The 20,414-nt window shown below is 36.7% G+C and overlaps 5 protein-coding genes across 6 annotated transcripts; all 5 read left to right on the top strand.

Moving 5' to 3' along the window:
• The first annotated feature begins 523 nt into the window (after nt 1-523).
• LOC113336708 (histone H2AX-like) lies at nt 524-1,425 on the top strand. Its single transcript, XM_026582358.1, has 2 exons — nt 524-787; nt 961-1,425. Exons 1-2 carry the CDS (start codon nt 596-598, stop codon nt 1,180-1,182), a joined length of 414 nt encoding a protein of 137 aa, XP_026438143.1. The 5' UTR covers nt 524-595; the 3' UTR covers nt 1,183-1,425.
• A 178-nt stretch (nt 1,426-1,603) lies between these two features.
• LOC113336918 lies at nt 1,604-4,714 on the top strand. Of its 2 annotated transcripts, XM_026582623.1 has the most exons (8): nt 1,604-1,924; nt 2,398-2,616; nt 2,714-2,800; nt 2,913-3,059; nt 3,308-3,334; nt 3,434-3,529; nt 3,733-3,786; nt 4,524-4,714. In XM_026582623.1, exons 1-8 carry the CDS (start codon nt 1,700-1,702, stop codon nt 4,527-4,529), a joined length of 861 nt encoding a protein of 286 aa, XP_026438408.1. In that variant the 5' UTR covers nt 1,604-1,699; the 3' UTR covers nt 4,530-4,714. The 2 variants fall into 2 exon arrangements, with proteins under 2 accessions (XP_026438408.1, XP_026438407.1); XM_026582622.1 differs by lacking the exon at nt 4,524-4,714 and having other exon boundaries at nt 3,733-4,169.
• Nucleotides 4,715-8,323: 3,609 nt separating this feature from the next.
• LOC113336930 (amino acid permease 6-like) lies at nt 8,324-10,169 on the top strand. Its single transcript, XM_026582644.1, has one exon. The coding sequence runs from the start codon at nt 8,704-8,706 to the stop codon at nt 10,105-10,107; it is 1,404 nt and encodes a 467-aa protein (XP_026438429.1). The 5' UTR covers nt 8,324-8,703; the 3' UTR covers nt 10,108-10,169.
• Nucleotides 10,170-12,064: 1,895 nt separating this feature from the next.
• LOC113336890 (DUF724 domain-containing protein 3-like) lies at nt 12,065-14,062 on the top strand. Its single transcript, XM_026582585.1, has 2 exons — nt 12,065-13,056; nt 13,369-14,062. The coding sequence occupies exon 1, from the start codon at nt 12,160-12,162 to the stop codon at nt 12,994-12,996; it is 837 nt and encodes a 278-aa protein (XP_026438370.1). The 5' UTR covers nt 12,065-12,159; the 3' UTR covers nt 12,997-13,056; nt 13,369-14,062.
• A 1,581-nt stretch (nt 14,063-15,643) lies between these two features.
• On the top strand, nt 15,644-19,661 carry LOC113336704. The gene is made up of 4 exons (XM_026582351.1): nt 15,644-15,794; nt 15,907-16,012; nt 16,704-17,818; nt 18,388-19,661. Exons 3-4 carry the CDS (start codon nt 17,398-17,400, stop codon nt 18,618-18,620), a joined length of 654 nt encoding a protein of 217 aa, XP_026438136.1. The 5' UTR covers nt 15,644-15,794; nt 15,907-16,012; nt 16,704-17,397; the 3' UTR covers nt 18,621-19,661.
• The last annotated feature ends 753 nt before the right edge of the window (nt 19,662-20,414 follow it).

The following is a 20,414-nucleotide window of genomic DNA, read 5'->3' as shown; positions in this document are numbered from 1 at the left end:
GCAACAATTTTCTTTCTCTTTAAAACAACAACGATTCTTTTGACAGGCCTTCGAACAATTCTTTTTTTTTTTTTTTTTTTTTTTAACTTCTCTCAAACCCTAACGCATCTTAACAAACTCCAAATTTTTTTTTTTAAACCATGAGAACTCACACAACTTCTCTTTTAACGAAAAACAATTCTCTAACTCTTTCTCTAACCAAACCCAGCTTCAAGAATTTCTCTCATTCTCCTCTCCCTTTCTCTCACCTTGCTCTGATACCATGTTAAGGATCGAGCAAGAGAGAGGAGAGCATAAACGCGGAAGCATTAAACATCTACATTGATAATAATTCGGTGTGTCAACTTTCATGGCTCAACAGCCTATTTATATTGTTCACAAACTTGACGACCACTCAAGGTACTTTCCTAACTAAGATCAAACTCTAAACATAGACACTTTCCTAATATAACTCTCACAACTTAATGTGCATATCTCCTAAATATAGACTCTCATATATTATTTCCTAATACAAACCTACCTCTTCACAAAATCTCTCTCTCTTTTTCTCTGCAAATTTTTTCTTAGGGTTTTTCATCAGAAAAAAAAGAAGAAGATGACTTCTCCAGCAAAGGGTGGTAGAGGAAAACCAAAATCATCAAAATCAGTATCAAGATCTCAAAAAGCTGGTCTTCAATTTCCTGTTGGTAGAATCGCTAGATTTCTTAAAGCTGGTAAATATGCTGAGCGTGTTGGTGCTGGTGCTCCCGTTTATCTATCTGCCGTTCTTGAATACCTAGCCGCCGAGGTATTGAATCTCCTCTCTTCGCCCCCCTTTTTTTTTCTTCTGATTTTTTGTTTTTATTTTTGCGTATAAGGTTTTTGATAGAATGATTGAGAGAAGGATTGTTTCTGTTTTTGATTTTGAGATGATTTTTGAATTGGGTTTTTGTTTTTTTGTTTTTGTTTTGGATGATTTAGGTTTTGGAATTAGCTGGAAATGCAGCGAGAGATAACAAGAAGAATAGGATTGTACCAAGACACATACAGCTTGCTGTTAGAAACGATGAAGAGTTGAGCAGGCTATTGGGTACTGTTACTATTGCTAATGGAGGTGTTTTACCTAATATTCAGCAGACTTTGTTGCCAAAGAAGGCTGGGAAAGGAAAGGAAGGACTGGGTTCTGCTTCACAAGAGTTTTAGGGTTTCTATTGGGTACTTCAAGTCTAAAGTATAGTTTTAGGGTTCGGGGCATCTGGGTTTTTGATCTGAAAGCGGTGGGTTACTTTTGTAGTTTCGTTTGGTTCATGCAAAAACTTAAAAAGACAGTTAAATTTTTTGGTTCTGTTTTGGTGTACAATGATGGGTCTTTTGATGTAATGGAATTTTAATTTTGCATTTCTATGGTATTCATCTTAATTCAATGACTTCATGGGTTATGTTTCATCAGTTTTTTCACTAATTTTTCTTTAATCTTGATAATCAGTTGCTAATGTCATGGTGTGATTATGGTTATTATGTATTTATCTTTATCTCTATTTTGTTTTTATTTGTGTGGTTGAGAAGTATATTGAAACAGACATCACCATATCACTAAACTTAAATTCTCATAACAACTTCAATTTTCAATATTGTAAACTCTAACTCCATTTTCTGTTCAATTTTAGATACTGGGTTTTCATTCTTCATTTCTTCTTGAGAATTTAGTTTTAGTTGTTACATGGGGATGGTCATATATTATGGTGGGTTCTTATCTAGTTTTCCAGGAAAGTTTCGGACAGTTAAAATGGTAAATTCTACTGAATCTACTACTGTTCTTCGGTGGAAAGTCTTGGAACAAGTTGATGAAGAGTTGATGAAAGGAGATGAAAGAGCAGCACTAAACCTTGTCAAAGATTTGCAGAGTAAGCCCGGTGGTCTTTGTTGTTTTGGCACTGCAAGGCAGGTAATTCTTACAGTTTCTTCTTGTTTATGGAGAAGTTGGTACATTCTTTGTGTTTTAGATGTATATTAGTCTCCATAGTAGCAGAAGTGCAGAACCTTTAAAGTTGAATGTTGGAGCACAATCGTCCATTTTAGTGTAAATGAGGGCATCAATATCAATCTTTTGTTGTGACATCGAGTAATCGTGACCATTTTCTTACCTGTTCTACTACCAATGGAAGTAATTATGGGTAATTGAAGTGAACTGTTGGGATTGTGTGTCCATTTTGTGGTTGCATCAAGTTGCGTGTTGTGATTTTAGCGGCTAGCCTAGCTTCAGTTTTTTTGGATATGTTCGGAAACTTTTTTGAACTGGGAGAAGTTATCAACACTTTTTATTTGCTCATGGTGGAATTGTATTTTGTGGATTAAGGTCTGTTTCCATTTCTATTGTTGGACGGTGGGAACTTAAGATGATAGAAAACTGTATTGCAGATACCCCCGAGGCTTTACACCTTGGATGAACTGAAGCTAAATGGTATTGACGCTTCAAAAGTTCTATCACCAGATGACAGGACACTAGGTTCAATAGAAAGATACCTTCAAGCTGCGGCTGTTTTAGGAGGCATTTCTGCATGGGCTGTTTTCGGTCTTACTCAGGAACAAACACTCTTCGCTGTTATTGGATTATTTTATTTTGCAACCCTAGACTCCGTAAGTTGTTCAGTTATTTTACTGCTAAATTGTCTTTTGGTACGGGATTGTTCATTTTTCTTGTATGACTGATCGATTCAGTTCAGTTGTTTCACAGATAGCTCTCAAGGGAGGATTTAGTAGTCTAATGCTTGATATGATTGGTCATGCTGTGAGTCAGAAGTACCGCAATAGAGTTCTACAAGTAAGATTCTAGTTTCTTCTCTCTGGTTCTAGAATAATCAAGTATATGACGACTTAGTTGATACACATTTCGAGGTAATGTAATTACTCTGGATCTTGAAATGCTTGTACAGCATGAAGCTGGTCACTTTTTGATTGCTTACGTGCTCGGAATTCTTCCGAAGGGATATACCCTGACAAGTTTAGAGGCTTTGAGGAAGGAAGGATCTCTAAATGTTCAAGCTGGAACAGCTTTTGTGGATACTGAATTTCGTGAAGAAGTGAGTCCACTCTTTGCTTTCTGTTCCTTTTGTTTCTCTCCTCACCTGTAGTGTTGGATCCTGGCACCATATAATTATCCGACTGGGCTTTCTTATTTTGGTGACAAAACGTTCTTTCATAGATTCACAATGAGGTGCCAGAAAGGTTAACTTGCATCCCTCTTTTTGCCTTATGAAAGAACTTTTTGATTTGTTTACCTATTTTGTCGCTCCAATTCTAATCTGTACATTTGTTGCCGTACTATCAGGTTGACTCAGGAAAGCTTACACCCAAGGTTAGATTTAATGATGGGTATCTTTTTATCAAATTGAAACGTTGCTAGTAAATGCAATTCTTTCCGTATCTCAAAGTGGGAAATGTTTTTCGTTAACAGATGTTGGACAGGTTCTCATGTATAGCACTGGCAGGTGTTGCCACAGAATACCTTTTATTTGGATACTCGGAAGGTGGCTTATCTGATATTTACCAGGTTGGCTGAAATTTTGTTTGGACTTGAATTTATCGTATGAGGGCTCGCCGCAATGACACAAATATTGACATCACGAAACATGTAACACGCTGTAGTTATTGGAAGATTCAAGTGAAATTAAGGGATTTATTTTTCTTTGCCCAGTTTGCATACAAGCAGTATGAGGGTGTTTGATTTCTATTTTCTTTCTGTTAATGTAACAGTTGGATAGCTTGCTTAAGAGCCTGGGGTTTACACAGAACAAAGCAGATTCACAGGTGAGGTGGGCTTTACTTAATACAATTCTAATTTTGCGTCGACATGAAAGAGTTAGATTGGAACTTGCAGAAGCTATGTCTTCTCGGAAGTCTGTGGGTTACTGCATCGACACAATAGAGAATGTTATAAATGTTGATGACATTTAGGGATTGAAATAGCGGTATCTACACCATATTCTTCTGTACTAGTCCATCTTAGACACAAATTTGTTTATATCAATTTTCCCCATTTCTGTTTCTTTCAAATAAATACTTCCTGATAATGTCTGTATAAATGCGTTAGTACATATTGTTTTACTTTGTAAGTGGTGCTGCTCAGACTAGTTGGTCTGATTTCATAGTATAGCCAGGAGAAGTAGAAGAATAGCCAACATTTATTTCTGAGCTCACGTGGTACTCCTAGTCATTGAATCTTCTTAGTTGTTGTCACATCCATTCTACTAACCCCTAGAGATACCTATAACTAGCATCTCTTCATCATGGAAAAAGTTCCAGTTCCAGGCTTTCTTCTTCTTCACTGGCATTGCATTTCCACCCTTTTTTAAACCCCTCCCAAAAGTGTTGCTTCTTCTTCATCATAGTCAGAAATGAAGAAGTTCGTTTTTAACTAGTTCATTTCGTTGCATTTCAATTTTCAATTTCAGTAAATGCAATATTAAATCCTATAGATTTTTTAGCATTACAAGCAATTAGAAAATCCTTAAATTGATTTGCAATTTATTGTGTTTCTTCGTCAGGTTTAACTGGTCATATAATCCATCTACCAGTGATTTATCATCTGTCTTCCCTGGCCACCTCCAACAGAATACTCTTTATTTTTTTAGATTTCTTGCTATCAGTAAAAAACTTCATTTCTGGTGAAGTTCATCACTCATTAGCCGATCTTATGAGAGTTTAAGAATTATTCTTAACCGATTCGAATAGGTTCATCCCAGTCACTGGATAATCATTTCTTCGGTTCGATTACATCAATTTTTATCTTACAGTCAATGTAGTCGATATCGGATTTCGCTGAATATCGGCCATCGTCAATATCGGCATCTTGGATAACACCGAAACCGATATTATCTCGCCATCTTGGCTAACTACATTGCTTACAGTATCCCTTTTTATCAGTCAATTCTTTGACTGGACCGGTTGACCGATTGTTAACTCGTTTGAACCGGTTGAATTATCTTGACTTGAGTGTAAATCAGTTTACCGGAAGGATTCCGGTTCCGGAGAATTTTACATTTATTTTTTTTCAAGCAAAGGGAAATGATACATTAGGTGAGAAGGATGTTGAATATTCCCAAGTTTCTTTTGTAAAAGAAAATTATATCTTTTGTAAAAGAAATTTATAAGCAGATTTCATCATGAAGACCTTAATTCATTTAAAAGCCGCTTAATATGTGCCTCTTCTAGACTACAGTATAATAACTCCATCCGAAAGTGGAGAAGACAGGACCAGCACCAAAATCAACTCATTGAAAGAAAATTGCATCTTGAAAATTTGTATAGCTTCAAAAGCCGAATTATGTCTCCTCCGCAACGTACGACTTGTCTCTTCTCTTGGCATTGTTGTTATGGTCTTGCCAGCCTCGATCACGTGAATACTTGCCCATCCGCCGGTGCTACCACTGTCACACATTAGCATACGCAAGAGCTCTTTCTACCAAACTGATAGCCTCATCAAGCTTCATGTCTTCATTCACGTTTCCATCGGATAAGATATCATACGCGTAGTCACGACCAGTTCCTGCACAGAAGAATGGTTCCTTGATTTCATAACTTGTGTGGTCATCAGCATAAGAGATGCATGGAACAAATTGACCATCCTTTGACCGATCAAATGCGCAAAATATAATTTCAGTGCTCCCTCTTAGGCGAGAAAACAATTTGTTGGTTGTAAATTTAGCAAAATTAATGACCGTTGGCCTTCCTTTGCCGTTGTCCTTCAGAAATTTTATACACCTAGACAGAGTGTTGCGCATTCTACTAAAATTATTCCAATCCCCAGTTAGTGCGACGCACATGTCCTCGAAATCCACAAGCTTTTCAGCCTTAAATCCCAGCGCACGATAAGAATTCCTTGACGTTAGTTTCCCATCAGCAGCCAGTATGATGAAGTTATTTGTTTTTACGGCAATTAATGTCCCGTGGCATAGAGCGTTCGGTCTTGGTATGCGCCCACGGGTTCTTTCTCTACAGACGGTGAGTAAGCTTTCCTGAAGAGCATTTGGATTCAGCGCCTTTTCATCAAGAAGATTATCAATCAACCGCAATTCTTCCTCCTTGGTAAAGACTTGAAGGCACACCCTGGTGTCAGATACATGCCTGTTGAAGTACTCATTCACAGCTTCATCCAACTCAGGTTCCCATTCAACAAGACATCTTTCTTTTCCACTCAGGAGATCCGCACAATTTCGGAGCTTGGATATTTCTGAACCGCACTGAGATAACTTGCAACAAGAAGATGCGTGTGTGGTTCGACCAGATCCAACAAACTGTTGTAGGGGATTTCACTCCTGTCAGAATGCGATGATTTCAAATATTCACGGAAGAACTCTTCAGCAGCAGTATAATCAGATACACGGGCAAGTAACCGAACCCCCTTCACATCCTGCCTAGCAACTTCAACTACTAGAAGTGTCGGACCTAACTTTGTCAGGATTTGACGAACAACATTGCTCTTAGCCTGCTGTTCCGCAACAGACATGTATACTAGAAGTGTTTCTGGTTCATCAATATTGTTGTCTTTCATATGCTTTGTTAGCAACTGACAACACGCCTGCAATTGAATGCTGAAAACAGACCAGAACAAAAACATTGGCCTTCCACTAACTTCATACATTCTGAGAGAGATCTTCACAAAAGATGATTGACGATGGTAACAGTAGAAAAGTCCCTTCATGTGGTCCAGATCGTTGGGGAATGCGGAACAAGCTATTTCGTAGAATCCGGTCGCTAAATCATCCTTTCCATGAAGATGGCAAACTGTCTGCAACGCGTGCAACACTTGTGAAGATCATCCTTTTTATCAGCGGAAAAGTAATTCTCATCACTGAATACTTTTTCGCAAATAGATAGTGCTCATAAGGACGGCCAGCCTTTGAATACGGGCATCCAATTCAAAACTAATTGGCTATAAATGGAAAGGCCCTAAGAAATTATAAATCGCAGGATCTTAGATGCCCAGATAATGTGGGACTAATAATCTCAACAGATCATATGCAGAGCTCTCACAAATTGATGAGATTCAATCGAATACTTAACTTGTTGAATATCTTTTCCTGGGACAAGACTCGCCATCGGGGGCGACAGTAGTGATGATCGGCTAGGGTGGGTGGTTATGGTCAGCTTTAGGAAGAAGAAGTACCTTTATACACGAGGCAGCCACCACCTCTTTTAAAATCCCCAATCTTCTGAAAATCCTTCCAAAGCCCTTAACAACCCGAGCTAGCGGGCACGGCCCAATCCAACGAGTCCAGTTAAGTTATAAAGATGAAAGTCTTTGCCCAGAATTGCCAAGGTCATAAGTGGAAGCTCACCCAAGATCACTAGATGAGCTGAAAAAGCTTCAAGACACCTTAGAGATGAGGTGATTCTTCTTGTAATAGCTGATGGGTGAGTAGAAGCAATTGAATGATGCCTGATTTACAAGACTTAAAGAATGCAAAATATCATCCATTTGCCTCTTCTCCGCATCAGTTATTATTGGGTCAATTTTATGATGCGCTTTGGTTCTTAAATCTGGTAAGTACCAAAACCCCAAACTGGCAACTGGTAGATATTCATTCTTTTTCTTTGTCAAATTTGACTCGTTAACTTTAAATTGCATTATCTGTAAGAATACAAGCTAGGGTTTTTTTTTTTTTTTTTTTTTTTTTTTTTTTTTTTTTTTTGTGTGCGGGCTAATCTTTTGCAATGCACTATCTTTAAATGGTATTGAGTTTCATCTTGAGTAAAGCTAGGTATTCAAGATCAAGGGAAGAACTAATTTAACCAAGTAGATCAAGTAATTAGCTTTGAAAACTACTTATCCACAAGCATACTGCTACTTGGATTAGGTTATAGTTTCTATCCCATTGCATGAGTTTCTAACCATAATGAGGCTAAGCTATACATTAGTGATTAAAGGAACTTAATCGCTTTCTTTCAAATAGTATTTCTTCCTTGTAGAATGCACAAGGGATCCGAGAAATAACCGTCGTCAGGACACAATGGAGTTTGATCACACCTAAGAACACTCATGTTTCTCCTTGAACAGTCTTCAATTTATAGATTATGAAGTGCCTATAGGGAGGAGTTATACGTGTTTCCATGAAAAGATGTGTCCCTACTCATTTGGGTTCCATTTGTAACTAACAAATCCAATAAGGTGTGTTAGCATCCCTTGGATATATAGTAAGATTTGTAACCACCTGATCATGTGAAGCAACATGAATGTCTTCAAGATCAGACATGTCTTTTGAATTCGAAATTCAAACTTGTCTCGTCCAACAGACAACAAACAAATATTTTGAAAATATTCTAACAGTGACTAGTCATAGGAAAGGTTGTTTATGGAATTGACATCTGACCTTATTTCGCATATCATTGAAAACCCTATATGGGATCATCAGAAGGAAGAGTAGTTGTTGTTTTGATTTATTTATTTTTGTTAGTCTTTTGAGTTGGAAAGATGGATTTCATGGGACCATGTGCATACATTTTATCCATTTCAAAACTCAAGAATTAGAACTCAAGAAACACGCTGCGTTTTCATGTTTTCTATGTTTCCTTGTTGTAACCTTACCAGTTACGACTAAGCATTGCAAAATTCACCAGTGCTATAACTTGTTCGACTGAAAAAAGAGAGGTAGCAGGAACAAAAATGGGTATTGAAATGCAGAAGAAGACCAGCGTCTCCAACGTGGTCGTGAACACGGACCTGAAATGTTTAATCACCCAGACTATAGCAAGAATTTTGATGATGATGGCCGTGAAGAAAGAACTGGAACACTGTTGACTGCAAGTGCTCACATCATAACAGCAGTGATTGGGTCTGGAGTTTTGTCACTAGCATGGGCTATAGCTCAATTGGGATGGATTGCTGATCCTGTTTGTCTCATTGCATTTTCTCTCATCACTTGGTTCACTTCTATTCTCCTTGCTGAATGCTATAGATCTCCTGATCCCATTACTGGCAAAAGAAATTATACTTATACGGACGCTGTGAGAGCTAACTTGGGAGGTGTGAAAATTCAGCTCTGTGGTATAGCACAATATGCTAATCTTGTTGGGGTTACTATCGGATACACCATCACTGTGTCGATCAGCATGGCGGCTGTACAAAGATCGAATTGTTTTCACAAATTTGGTCATGGGGATCATTGTTACGTATCGACCTACTATTATACAGTCATCTTTGCAGTCATTCAGATTTTTCTATGTCAGATACCCAATTTTCACAAACTTTCTTGGCTATCAATTGTTGCTGCTGTTATGTCTTTCGCGTACTCTTCCATTGGTATTGGTCTTTCCATTGCCAAAGTTGCAGAACCACATCACCATGCAAGAACAACTCTCACAGGGGTCACAGTTGGAGTAGATGTATCAGGGGCAGAAAAAGTTTGGAGGACTTTCCAAGCCCTTGGTAACATCGCCTTTGCTTATGCTTTCTCTAATGTACTTGTTGAGATACAGGATACTCTGAAATCAAGCCCACCTGAGAACAAAGTAATGAAAAAGGCGTCTACCGGTGGAGTCGCAACGACAACCTTGTTTTACGTGCTTTGCGGATTAGCCGGTTATGCAGCTTTTGGGAATGATGCACCCGGCAACTTCCTCACCGGCTTTGGTTTTTACGAACCATTTTGGCTAATTGACTTTGCCAATATCTGTGTTACTGTCCATCTTGTTGGTGCTTATCAGGTTTTCGTCCAACCGTTATTTGCATTTGTCGAGAAATGGTGCAGCAACAAATGGCCAGAACGTGGATACATAACGACTGACCACATGATTAACCTTCCATGCTGTGGAGAGCACCCCTTCAACTGGTTTCGGCTAGTATGGAGGACTTTATATGTAATGGCGACAGCTTTGCTGGCGATGATATTCCCATTCTTCAACGAATTTGTTGGCTTCATTGGTGCTCTATCGTTCTACCCGTTGACCGTTTACTTCCGGATCGAGATGTACATTACAAGAGCCAAAATACCTAAATATTCAGCTACATGGATATGGCTAAAGGTGTTAAGCTGGGGATGCCTTGTTGTCTCACTTGTTGCTATGGCTGGGTCTCTTCAGGGTTTAGCTCTATCGGTCAAGTCCTATAAACCCTTCAAAATCCAGCAATAGTTGGTTGGTAATACTGTTACATTCAGGATGTCGTAAGACTTGTTTTTCATTTTGAAAGATTGTTGGGCAAAGTCCCAAAAGCCATAGATATAAAGTTTTCAAAATGATTTTTTTTTTTTAAAGCAATGATTTTTAATTTTTTTTTGAAAATTAAAATGAAAAAAGATAAATAAAATCCGAACTTTACGAGTGTTCGCTTTTATACACTTCTTTCCTCACCGCCACTGCCTGTTTGCACACAAAATAGTTTGATGTAGTCATTTTTTCCAGAGCAACGGCTGATTATACCTTGCCACCTCCATTGGCCGGTTTGAATAATCACGACTGCATTTGGTGCTCTGAATTTTCTCTTAATTGAGACCGATGACTAGAATAGTCACAGTCATCCAAGCACGTACGCTGTTATGTCGGTTTCCAGAAACTGACGTTTAACGGTGGCATTACTTTTTTGATACTACAAAAATGTCTTTGAAAAAGATACCGTTTTTGACTTTTGTCAATGTGATTGCTGTTATCAAAAAAGGCAAATCTGCTGTCAGTTTCTTTCCCCAATGAGCAGGTCCATCTAATAACAGCTGCCCCACTGAACCAACCAACGACACCTACCCGTCGTATAGGATGGGTTACGAGAGTTCTACTAACATTTTCATCCATAATTGCTGATAGATTAAATATACTAAATATTAGACCAAAAACTAAAAGAATTTGGTCTTTCTATATGGTCGGGCGCATATATAAATGTCATCTGATGTTGTGTGCTGCCTGGTACAGGCAGAAGTAAAAAAAGCGCCCAACTACTAACGCGTTCGGATATAAATTTGTTTCTGATTTATGCTTCACCAGAAATAGAAATCGTTATAAAAAATTATTGTCAAACTGATTTATAATTTTTTGAAAAGCAAATTCTGTAAATCCAAAAACCCTCCTACACATTAGTTTGGAAAAAAAATGCTTAAATTAAAACTTTCTCCGGGATTGTTTGGTAATCATTATTTTAATGAATTATCAGCTTATAATCCATTATGCAGATTATAATGGATTCTATATGTGTTTGGTAATCATTATAATAATTGTTTATTTTAATTATAATTGAAAAAATCCATTATTTCCATAAACAGAAAAAAATTATTTTAAAAAATTATTATAATTAATTATTTTTTTCTAAGGAACTCATAATTGAATTTTTTCTTCTTATTTTCTCTAAACTATCAAGAGAGACAAAAAAACAACATAGGGCTAAAAAAATATCCTAGATCATTATTATTTCCTCTCCCTTTTTAGATCATCATTCTAAGATAATCAATTATCTGAAAAAAAAAAGTGTTTGGAAAAATTTATTTTTAAAATGAGTATATCAAAATCATTTATCAATTTATGATTATCTATAATCATAAATAGATAATCATAAATTTTGGCAAACAAGGTCTCCAATTAAGGGTTTTCGGGTGAATGCTTTAAATTAGTTTGATCATGCGCTTAAATAGTTTGGATTCACATAGTACTAGTACCTAAACTTGGACGCACATAATTCTTGCCTTTGGTGGGGCGGTTATCATCATATGGTGTATACACCGTTTAGGGGACGAAATTGGATATCCTTTAAAATTCATGATTTCTCCTAACATCCATCGGTTCTTGTCATTTCTCTAAATTCATGAAATCCCCTAAAGAAACATACCATCTCCATTTCAAAATTATAGGAAGGTTTTTGACACGGAGGAAGTAACATTTTGAAAGAATCTTTGAGCACGAAGTAGTGGTTAAGGGGTAACTTCAATCCCTAATAACACCCACTTGACTTTGGTCAATGGCCCCTGGTTAGCAAAACTAGGTGTCTTAATAGCAGGCAATCCACCATATTCTTTGCTTCTTGTTGCTTCTTGTGTTGGTGAAATGGACAAGCTGTCTATGACTGGCTGTTTAATGCCTAAATCTATTAGTTGATGCAGCATTAGTAGCAGAGAGTACACTCACACGCAATATCTTAATTAATTAATTCCAACTCACACAACAAAATATGGAGAGTGTAAATAATAATAATTTGTCAGATCTATGAATCCCATCTCATCTCTTCTCTCCCAACATAAAAACTTGACCAGAAAAAAACTCACAAAACTAATCAAGATCTCCCTTTCATCATCTCCATCTCCATCCCTGCTAATGGCTTCATCGAATTACCAGAGATCAAACTCCAATAGCAGCAGAGCACTGGCTAGGATCTCTGTATCTTCTCCTAACCATTCACCAACACAATCAACATCCACATCAACATCAGCACCTTCTCCTGATGTCTCAAAGCAGCAGCAGGAGCCACAACCAGCTGTAGCAGTAAATCACAGAGCTTCATCTCTTTCACCTGATTTGAGAAGTCTTTACCAGCAAGTCTTCACATCATTCCCACAGAACCCTCATTTCAATCCACTCTCAAACTTTACTGAAGAAACCAAAGAAGGTCTGAAACTAGGGTTAGATGTGTCTTTTGTCAATTTTGTCAAGAAATTTCACATCCCTGTTGAGGAACCATCTGTGTTTCTAGCTGAAGTGGAAACCTACACAAAACAATTAGCTGAATTTGAGAATATGGGATATGATGTTACCAAGTTAAAGGAGAGATTGAATCTGTTGAGGAGAAGAGCTGAACAACACAAGGCTTTAAAATTTGCAATTGATGAATTACAGGAAGAAGAGAAAGAGAAAGAAGCGAAAGTTGAAGCTCAGGAGTTTCGATTGAAGGAGATCGAAGAAGAGAACAAGAGAATTACAAAGGCATTACAGTTGCAGAAAATAGAGATCGAGAATGTTAATATGAAGAAGAGGAAGATTATGGAAGATTCGTCTAGGAATATCAATGAGTTTAAGAGATTTGCAAGTAATTCGCCCTGGTCATAAAAATTACAGTATAAGATCAGGATGATGGTAATGATGTTCAAGATGAGAAGAAGATAAAAGGTGATTCCTGATTTTTTAAGGTTTTTTAGTTGTCTAATTAAACTGATCTCTTTATATTTAGTAGTGATGATTGTTAAGAAAATTAGGTTAATTGTTTTTAATTCTAGATCTGTTTGTTTAGTTGGGTTTTGATTCATTTTTAATAAATCGAGTTAACTAGTGGAGGTGAGTAGAGAAGGTCTTTCTCATCAACTATTAGTTAACTCATTTTTGACTGAATTCTTTCCCTTGCTGTAGCAAATCTTGTTTATGTATGTACATTCATTCATTCTACTGCTTATCATTAATGCTGCTACTATGTTAATGCTGCAGCCAGAAGCAGCATCATTTAGTCCATTTGCCATCTATTGAAGCAGCTTGCTTCTTGTCCCATCGGCTTTGATTTGATTTTCATAAGATTTGCATAAAAGTATGTTGGCTGAGATTTGCGTAAAAGAAGCCAGATACCAAGTAGATTGCACAGCTACTGTAATTTTCATAAAGAAAGCCAGCTGCTAGCTTCTGGTTCCAACTACAGGTGATGTCCCAAACTTATGCAGCCTGCTTCTTCAGCTTTGCAAGGCCATGGAGAATGGCTCCATCTCTTGAAGTCTACCTAGATACTAGTATCGAAAATATCTTTTACGATATGTCATGTATCACAACCAGACAGCATCTTTAGAGTTTAGTTGATTCCGGTCGGGATCTTGTCCTTTTGGGTGTTTATTGCTGTGCACATGGTAGACTTACTTGTCCAGTCCTGTAGTATTTTATTGGAAGCACAACTTGTCCATTAATTAGATCTTTTTGAATATTGCACACAGAAGAAGTCTACATACATAGAATCTCTGTCAATTAAATTTTCAAATCTACAGTATTATATGAATCTTGTTGAACCAAGCAATGTTGTTCAGAGTGCAGTTGTTGGTTTCCCAGGGACCAATTGATTGATTGAATGTACTGAAACTCTTCATGTGGAAATTCTGTTATTGCTAGTGTTGTAGCAAGTCCATTTTGTTCATGCTCATCTGGCTGGCAACTGACAATTAGGTGAGATTTTTTTTTTGTTCATTTCTTTGCGTTGAGCACTTTCTACAGGACAAAAATCAGTTAGGTCATGACATTATTAAAGAGTATGATGGAACCTAGGACTGTTGATGTAAATTCTATTGCTGTATAAAAAATTGGAACCTTGATATCTCTGAAAGGATTAAACATTTTTTCTTCTGGAAATGTTTAAATGATGCACTGCGACAAGGCAAAAATTAGCTTCTACTTTTAGGGGGAGGGGGTTTGATTCTTCCTGTCCTTTTTGTGAAAATGATGTGGAGTCCTCGACTCATTTATTCTTTGGATGCTCTTATGCTAAATCGAGTTGGGCTCTTCCTCCTGTTCGAAATGTTTCTAATGTTTATAATAGTGATTCTTTCTTAGTTCATTACAATGGATGGACTAGGGATGATCCTGATGATTTGTCTCTAAAAACAGCAGCAAGAAAAGTGTGGGTTGTTTGGAAAGAGAGATGCGATAAGGTGTTTTCCAACAAAACTAGTACTAGTATTAGTTTATCCATACAGATTCAGAGGCACAGTGACCCATCCAGTTCTGGACCCCTTTTAGGACTGTTGTAAACGACAGCGAAACTATGATTATTCAAAGTAATTTGTTGCTTTTACCGAATAGACAGTGGACTAGAACCGAAGGTGATATAACAAAGATAAATATGGATGCGGCCTGGATATCAAGACATACAAAAGCAGGTTATGGGATGGTTATTTGTAATGCTGCAGGTTATCAAGGAGCAAGAGGTGGAAATGGTTGGGCTTCTTCTCCTGAAGAGGCAGAATCATTAACCAATTTCAATCTCTTAGGAAGTTCGAAGAATTCTAGATGAGGTTAAAAAGATGATGGCAGAGTTTACAAGCCTTTTGGGTTTTCAGTTCATACACAGGTCGGGAAATACTTCTGTTGACTTGCTTGCAAAAGAGACTAGAGTGTCTAGCGCTTCCCAACAAACGTGGATGCTCATTCTGAAAGTCATCAGGCCTTCTTTTAACAGAACGGTCAAATGATGTTTCAATTTCTAATGCTCCTGTGACTTTAGAACTGATTCCTGAAAACTCTTGTAACCTTAACATTTTGGTTTAAGCTTTTTGAACAAAAGTCTGTTTCTCAAAAAAAAAAGAAAAAAAAGTCACTCGGTGTTTTTTTTTAAGTGTACAATCGGAAAATGAATAAAATGCGTGAGTGACTCCACCAATTATTATTATTTAGCGAGAAAGGATTATGTAGCTACAGCATTCAGTTTGGGGCAGACGCAAAACATCCGTCGAACACCAATTGTGTGATATGTGGTAATTGAATATATATCCCTATTTTTGATGGGTGTTACAAATATTCTTATCACACAAATATATCCTTCTCCTTGTACAAGCCCATCAGGGGCCCAATAACAAATTAGGGACTTTCAAATATACCCCTATTATATATTCAATTAGAAAATCAAATTTCAGTTATAAACGGGAATAAAAACTGAAAGAGAAAGAGAGAGAATTTCAGAGGATACGAGAGCTGAAAATCGTGAAAAACATTTGAAATTCTTTGATGTGAATCGACGAGAGCTGCAAACAGATCTTGAAATTCTTCTTCTTCTCCTTCTTCTTCTTCATCTTAATCAACAAAATCAGAGATTTTGTCTCCGTTTTTCAATTATTATTAATTAACAGAAACCGCTAGATCTGTTTTCAGGAAATAAATTGGTAATGTTAATGTTTATTTGAAGATTCACAAAGTTGTTTTTGATGATTGCATATTCGTCTCATAGATTTATATGTCCTTAGTTTTGATTTTAGTGTTTTGTTGATGTTGCAGAGATCGTGATTTATGTGGGAAGATTGATTTAGTGATTATTCTGTTAGATTGATTGGTTGATATTGATATAGTTTGATCTCGAGATCCTTATTCATCTCTTAAGCAGGTACGTTTTAATTTTGATTTGTTATTTATATTTTTTTTCTTAGATCTGCTCATCAACTTTAGTTTTATGTTTATGCTGAAATGTTGAAGAATCTTGTTTGTGATGAAATTTAGACACTGCTGATTATGTTTTTGATGAAATGTAGATATTATTTTGGATCAACCTTGATTGTTGATACAAAAACTGAGATGATTTTTAGTTTATTTGTGTCAACTGCTGTTGTTGATCCAAATTTCTGAACACAAAATGTTTTTATTTTGTGTTTTTATTTCTTTGGTGGATTGCAGGTAATCATTATGCATTCATTTTGTTGATAATGTAGCTTTTATTTTAGGTTTCTCACATTCTACATTGAATTTAACTTTCACGAAGGGGCGTAGCCCCCGAGTGAGATGCGACGTAATATTATATGTAGCTTAAGGTAGTTTAGACTGCTTTCTTTTTGGTTTGCATTGAAATTCATGCTTTAACTACCTCTTATTGGATCAAATGTGATATTTTACACAGATTTATTGGATCAACTGTGGTTGCTTACACATATTTATTGGATCAACTGTGATTGTTGATCCAAAACTATGATTGCTTTCACAGATTTATTGGATCAACTGTGATTGTTTACACATATTTATTGGATCAACTATGATTGTTGATCCAAATTTCTGAACACCACTATATGTTATGGTTGTTGCAGGCCAAAGATGGTAGTTGCAAAGTTCAAATTTTGCAATCAGACCGTCTCGCATTCTGTTTCAGGATCAACTACTTTCAGGGAGATGATAAGTGTGGTGAAACAAAAGTGGCCTTATGTTCCTGAAGACCTCATACTTTTTGGTTACACTGTAGATGGGATTTCAAATGTCATCAATCACGATTTGGATTTGAGGTTTTTCATTCACTACTGCAGCTCACAAGGGATTGACTTGTTGAAGTTTGTAATCCAGTTAAGGACTTGTGTTGATTCTATTTCTTCATCATCTTCTTCTGATCCTGCTCCTGCTTCTTCGTCATCATCAAGTTGTATTTCAAACGATGAAGTAGTTATTTTGGAAGACGTCACTGATGATGCGTGTTTGATCAAAAAGGTCCCAAAGAAGTCTGATGCTTGGGTCAACATCTTAACTTGAGTAGGGAAGTTGTTTGAAGGTGGTATTGCTGAAGTTAAGGACTCTGTTACAAAGTATGAAATATGTAGTGGTTGCAAATACATAATAGTTAAGAGTTACCTTGAACGATACACTATGGAGCGCAAGTTCAAAGAGAAGGAAAATTGTCGCTGGAGGTTTCACGCCTCTCTCCTCGTCAAATAAAATGGTGTATTTCATTGCAAGAGATATATTGCAGAGCATTCATGTAGTTTAGCTTATTCAGATTCATCAAAAGTTAGGATGAGAAAATCGTTTATGAAGAATAAATTGTCAGATGATTTACGAGCATCGAAGAAGAAGAAGAAGATTGCTTCTGACGTTATAGATTTACTCCGAATGGAATATGGATTGGACCTCACGTATAGTCAGGCATACCACGGTTTACAATTCACCAAGAAATTTCTTTGGGGTGATGACGTCAAGTCCTGTTCAGACTTTGTTTGGTATAAAGATGCCATTGAACAGTACAATCCCGGAAGTGTTGTCAATTTTGAGTATGATAGTGTGACGCGTCGGTTCAAAAGGTTTTTCGTTGCTTTTGAAGCTTCCATAACTGGTTTCAACAATTACTACCATCCAATGCTATTTATCGATTGTACCTTTCTCACTGGGAAGTTCAAAGGTGGTCTTATGGTTGCTTGCGGAAAAACTGGTAACCAAGGTATGACTTTTAACCTTTTACTCTTTTTTCATTTTGTATCCATGTATGTTTGAAATTTTTACTCTTGATCCAACATTATGCATTCATTTTGTTGATAAATGTAGCTTTTATTTTAGGTTTCTCATATTCTACATTAAATTTAACTTTCACGAGGGGGCGTAGCGCCCGAGTGAGGTGCGACGTAACATTATATAAATCTTAGGGTACTTTAGACTGCTTTCTTTTTGGTTTGCATTGAAATTCATGCTTTAACTACCTCTTATTGGATCAAATGTGATATTTTACACAAATTTATTGGGTCAACTGTGATTTTTTATACATATTTATTGGATCAACTATGACTGTTGATCCAAAACCATGATTGCTTGCACAGATTTATTGGATCAACTGTGATTGTTGATCCAAAAACTATATTTTTTTTTGAATCAACTTGTAATGTTGATCCATCAGCATGGATCAACTTCCATTGTTGATTCAACTAAGATGGATCAACTTTGTTTGTTGACACTAGTTACTGGTCACTTATTTTTGTTTTTGGTCACTTATTTTTGTTTTTTTGGTTTTTGTAGAGATCTATCCAGTTGCATTTGGAATTGCTCCTTGTGAAAATTGTGAGAGTTGGCAATGGTTCTTAACCAATTTGAAGGGTATTATTCGTGAAAATCGTCCACTGACCATCATATCATATCGTGGAATCGTCCTTTTGAAGCATGTGCCTGAAATCTTCCCAAATGCTTTCCATTCTTTCTGTTTGTACCATATGAAAGGAAATATTCCGGTTCCAAAGTGCAGGAGTAGATAAACTGCACTGAAGTTATTCGAAGAGTGCTACACTGTATTAACAAAGGAAATTTTTTATACTGCTGCGAAGAGTATGAGTATCTAAAGTTGGATTCAGTGATTTCTTGGATGATGAAGATTCCATTCGAGAATTGGGATGCTCATGCATTTCTAGGAGAAAGGTGGGGTGAGAACACATCTAATATTGTTGAGAGTTTTAACAACGTTATTAAGCATGATAATCCGCTTCCAATACTTGAGCTTGTCGATGTTATTCGTGCTAAGGTAATGGTGCAGAATTACAAGAGGTTATTGGAGTCTAACAAGTGGACTATAAGGCTTACTCCTCGTATGCAAGCTAGGTTTAACAAGAGGATAACCGACTGCCGTTCATACAAGTTCGGAGATCAAGTGATAAAGTATTTGAGATCATTTATCCAACAAGAAAGCATACTGTCGACTTGGATTCTAGAACTTGCAGCTGCAAATGGTGGCAAAAACATAGTTTTCCTTGCACTCATGCAATAAAAGCAATGTTGCAGATTGGAAATGATGAACCGTACAACTACATTAGCCCTTACTATAATTTTTACTACTATCGAATGTTGTACTTTCGACCCATATATCCTATTTTGGACTCTGAGAAGCCACCTGGAATTAATGAAAAGGGGTATGTTTTGCCTCCCAGTGGTGGTTGAGAACAAGGTGGAAGGCCTAAATGTGTTAGGTATAGGGGTTCTCGTGAAAAGGCGCGCAAGAAGAGGAAGTGTGGCCAATTTTGGATGCTCACCTTTCACAACCGTTGAACATGTCGCAGAGCTCCTTTGGCTCCTCGTGCACCAACGTTTCGCAAGGAGTCTCATTCCAGGATTATCAACTTCTTGAAGAGGATGTTGTTCTGAAGTTTTTGTGGTGTTTTCATATTCTGACCAACTTGTTTTAGGTTTCTTACTAGTTGGGTGTTTCTTTTTGTTTTTTTATGTTTTTTTTGGTTTGCACTTGTTTTTTTTTAATGACATACATTGTTATATGTTGCTATGAATTTTATTCTTTTGTTTCTTAAGTATATGTAAGATGGAAGGTTCCAGGTTTATTGATTTTACAGGAAACATACTTATATAAATGGTATCAACTGCATTTGTTGATATTTTTTTTGTGGATCAACTTCCATTGTTGATCCATCTTAAATGGATCAACTTTGGTTGTTGACACTATAGTCTGGAAACATTGTTCCTGGGTTCCAACTTATTTGGATCAACAATGGTTGTTTATCCAACTTATTTGGATCAACAATGGTTGTTGACACAAAAAGAAACAAAATTTTTGCATGGTTTTATCTGTATTTGCTAGTAAAACTCCTCAAGCTATACATACCTACAACATTCATTCATAATTAGACCAACTTAATTGGATCAACAATAGTTGTTTATCCAAATAAGTTGGATCAACAATAGTTGTTGACACACAAAACAAACAAAAAATTTGCGTGGTTCTATCTGTATTTGCTAGTAAACTCCTGAAGCTATGCACACCTGTAACATTGATCCATAATCAAACCACAAATACATCCATAATAATTCATTCATAATGGTTCATAATAATTCATTCATAATCAGACCTACAATAAGATTTACTTAGGGCCAATACCTGGATGGGGGACACTTATATTGCGATTGACAAAATAAGGGGTGAAAATATTAAAATTCCGAACAAAGAGACTTCGGTCGGTACGCTCCCGCAGAAAATTTTAAAACCGCGGGTGTCCTAAATTTCCTTTGTTTTTCACTGTTGAACTAGTTGTCCTGAATTTTGATGG

This window comes from Papaver somniferum, unplaced genomic scaffold (genome assembly GCF_003573695.1).
Source record: "Papaver somniferum cultivar HN1 unplaced genomic scaffold, ASM357369v1 unplaced-scaffold_154, whole genome shotgun sequence".
Classification (NCBI taxonomy): domain Eukaryota; kingdom Viridiplantae; phylum Streptophyta; class Magnoliopsida; order Ranunculales; family Papaveraceae; genus Papaver; species Papaver somniferum.
The sequence above is the reverse complement of the archived record's forward strand: the minus strand, read 5'-3'. Positions and strand labels throughout refer to the sequence as shown.

What these genes read in the sequence shown, in the direction of transcription:
- LOC113336708 (XM_026582358.1), top strand. Translation starts at nt 596, where the DNA reads ATGACTTCTCCAGCAAAGGGTGGTAGAGGAAAACCAAAATCATCAAAA. An exon ending in TTGAATACCTAGCCGCCGAG is followed by an intron (nt 788 to 960) that starts GTATTGAATCTC and finishes TGGATGATTTAG; the next exon opens with GTTTTGGAATTAGCTGGAAA.
- LOC113336918 (XM_026582622.1), top strand. Translation starts at nt 1,700, where the DNA reads ATGGGGATGGTCATATATTATGGTGGGTTCTTATCTAGTTTTCCAGGA. An exon ending in ACCGCAATAGAGTTCTACAA is followed by an intron (nt 2,801 to 2,912) that starts GTAAGATTCTAG and finishes ATGCTTGTACAG; the next exon opens with CATGAAGCTGGTCACTTTTT. An exon ending in GCTTATCTGATATTTACCAG is followed by an intron (nt 3,530 to 3,732) that starts GTTGGCTGAAAT and finishes TTAATGTAACAG; the next exon opens with TTGGATAGCTTGCTTAAGAG.
- LOC113336930 (XM_026582644.1), top strand. Translation starts at nt 8,704, where the DNA reads ATGTTTAATCACCCAGACTATAGCAAGAATTTTGATGATGATGGCCGT.
- LOC113336890 (XM_026582585.1), top strand. Translation starts at nt 12,160, where the DNA reads ATGAATCCCATCTCATCTCTTCTCTCCCAACATAAAAACTTGACCAGA.
- LOC113336704 (XM_026582351.1), top strand. Translation starts at nt 17,398, where the DNA reads ATGAGAAAATCGTTTATGAAGAATAAATTGTCAGATGATTTACGAGCA. An exon ending in CGGAAAAACTGGTAACCAAG is followed by an intron (nt 17,819 to 18,387) that starts GTATGACTTTTA and finishes TGGTTTTTGTAG; the next exon opens with AGATCTATCCAGTTGCATTT.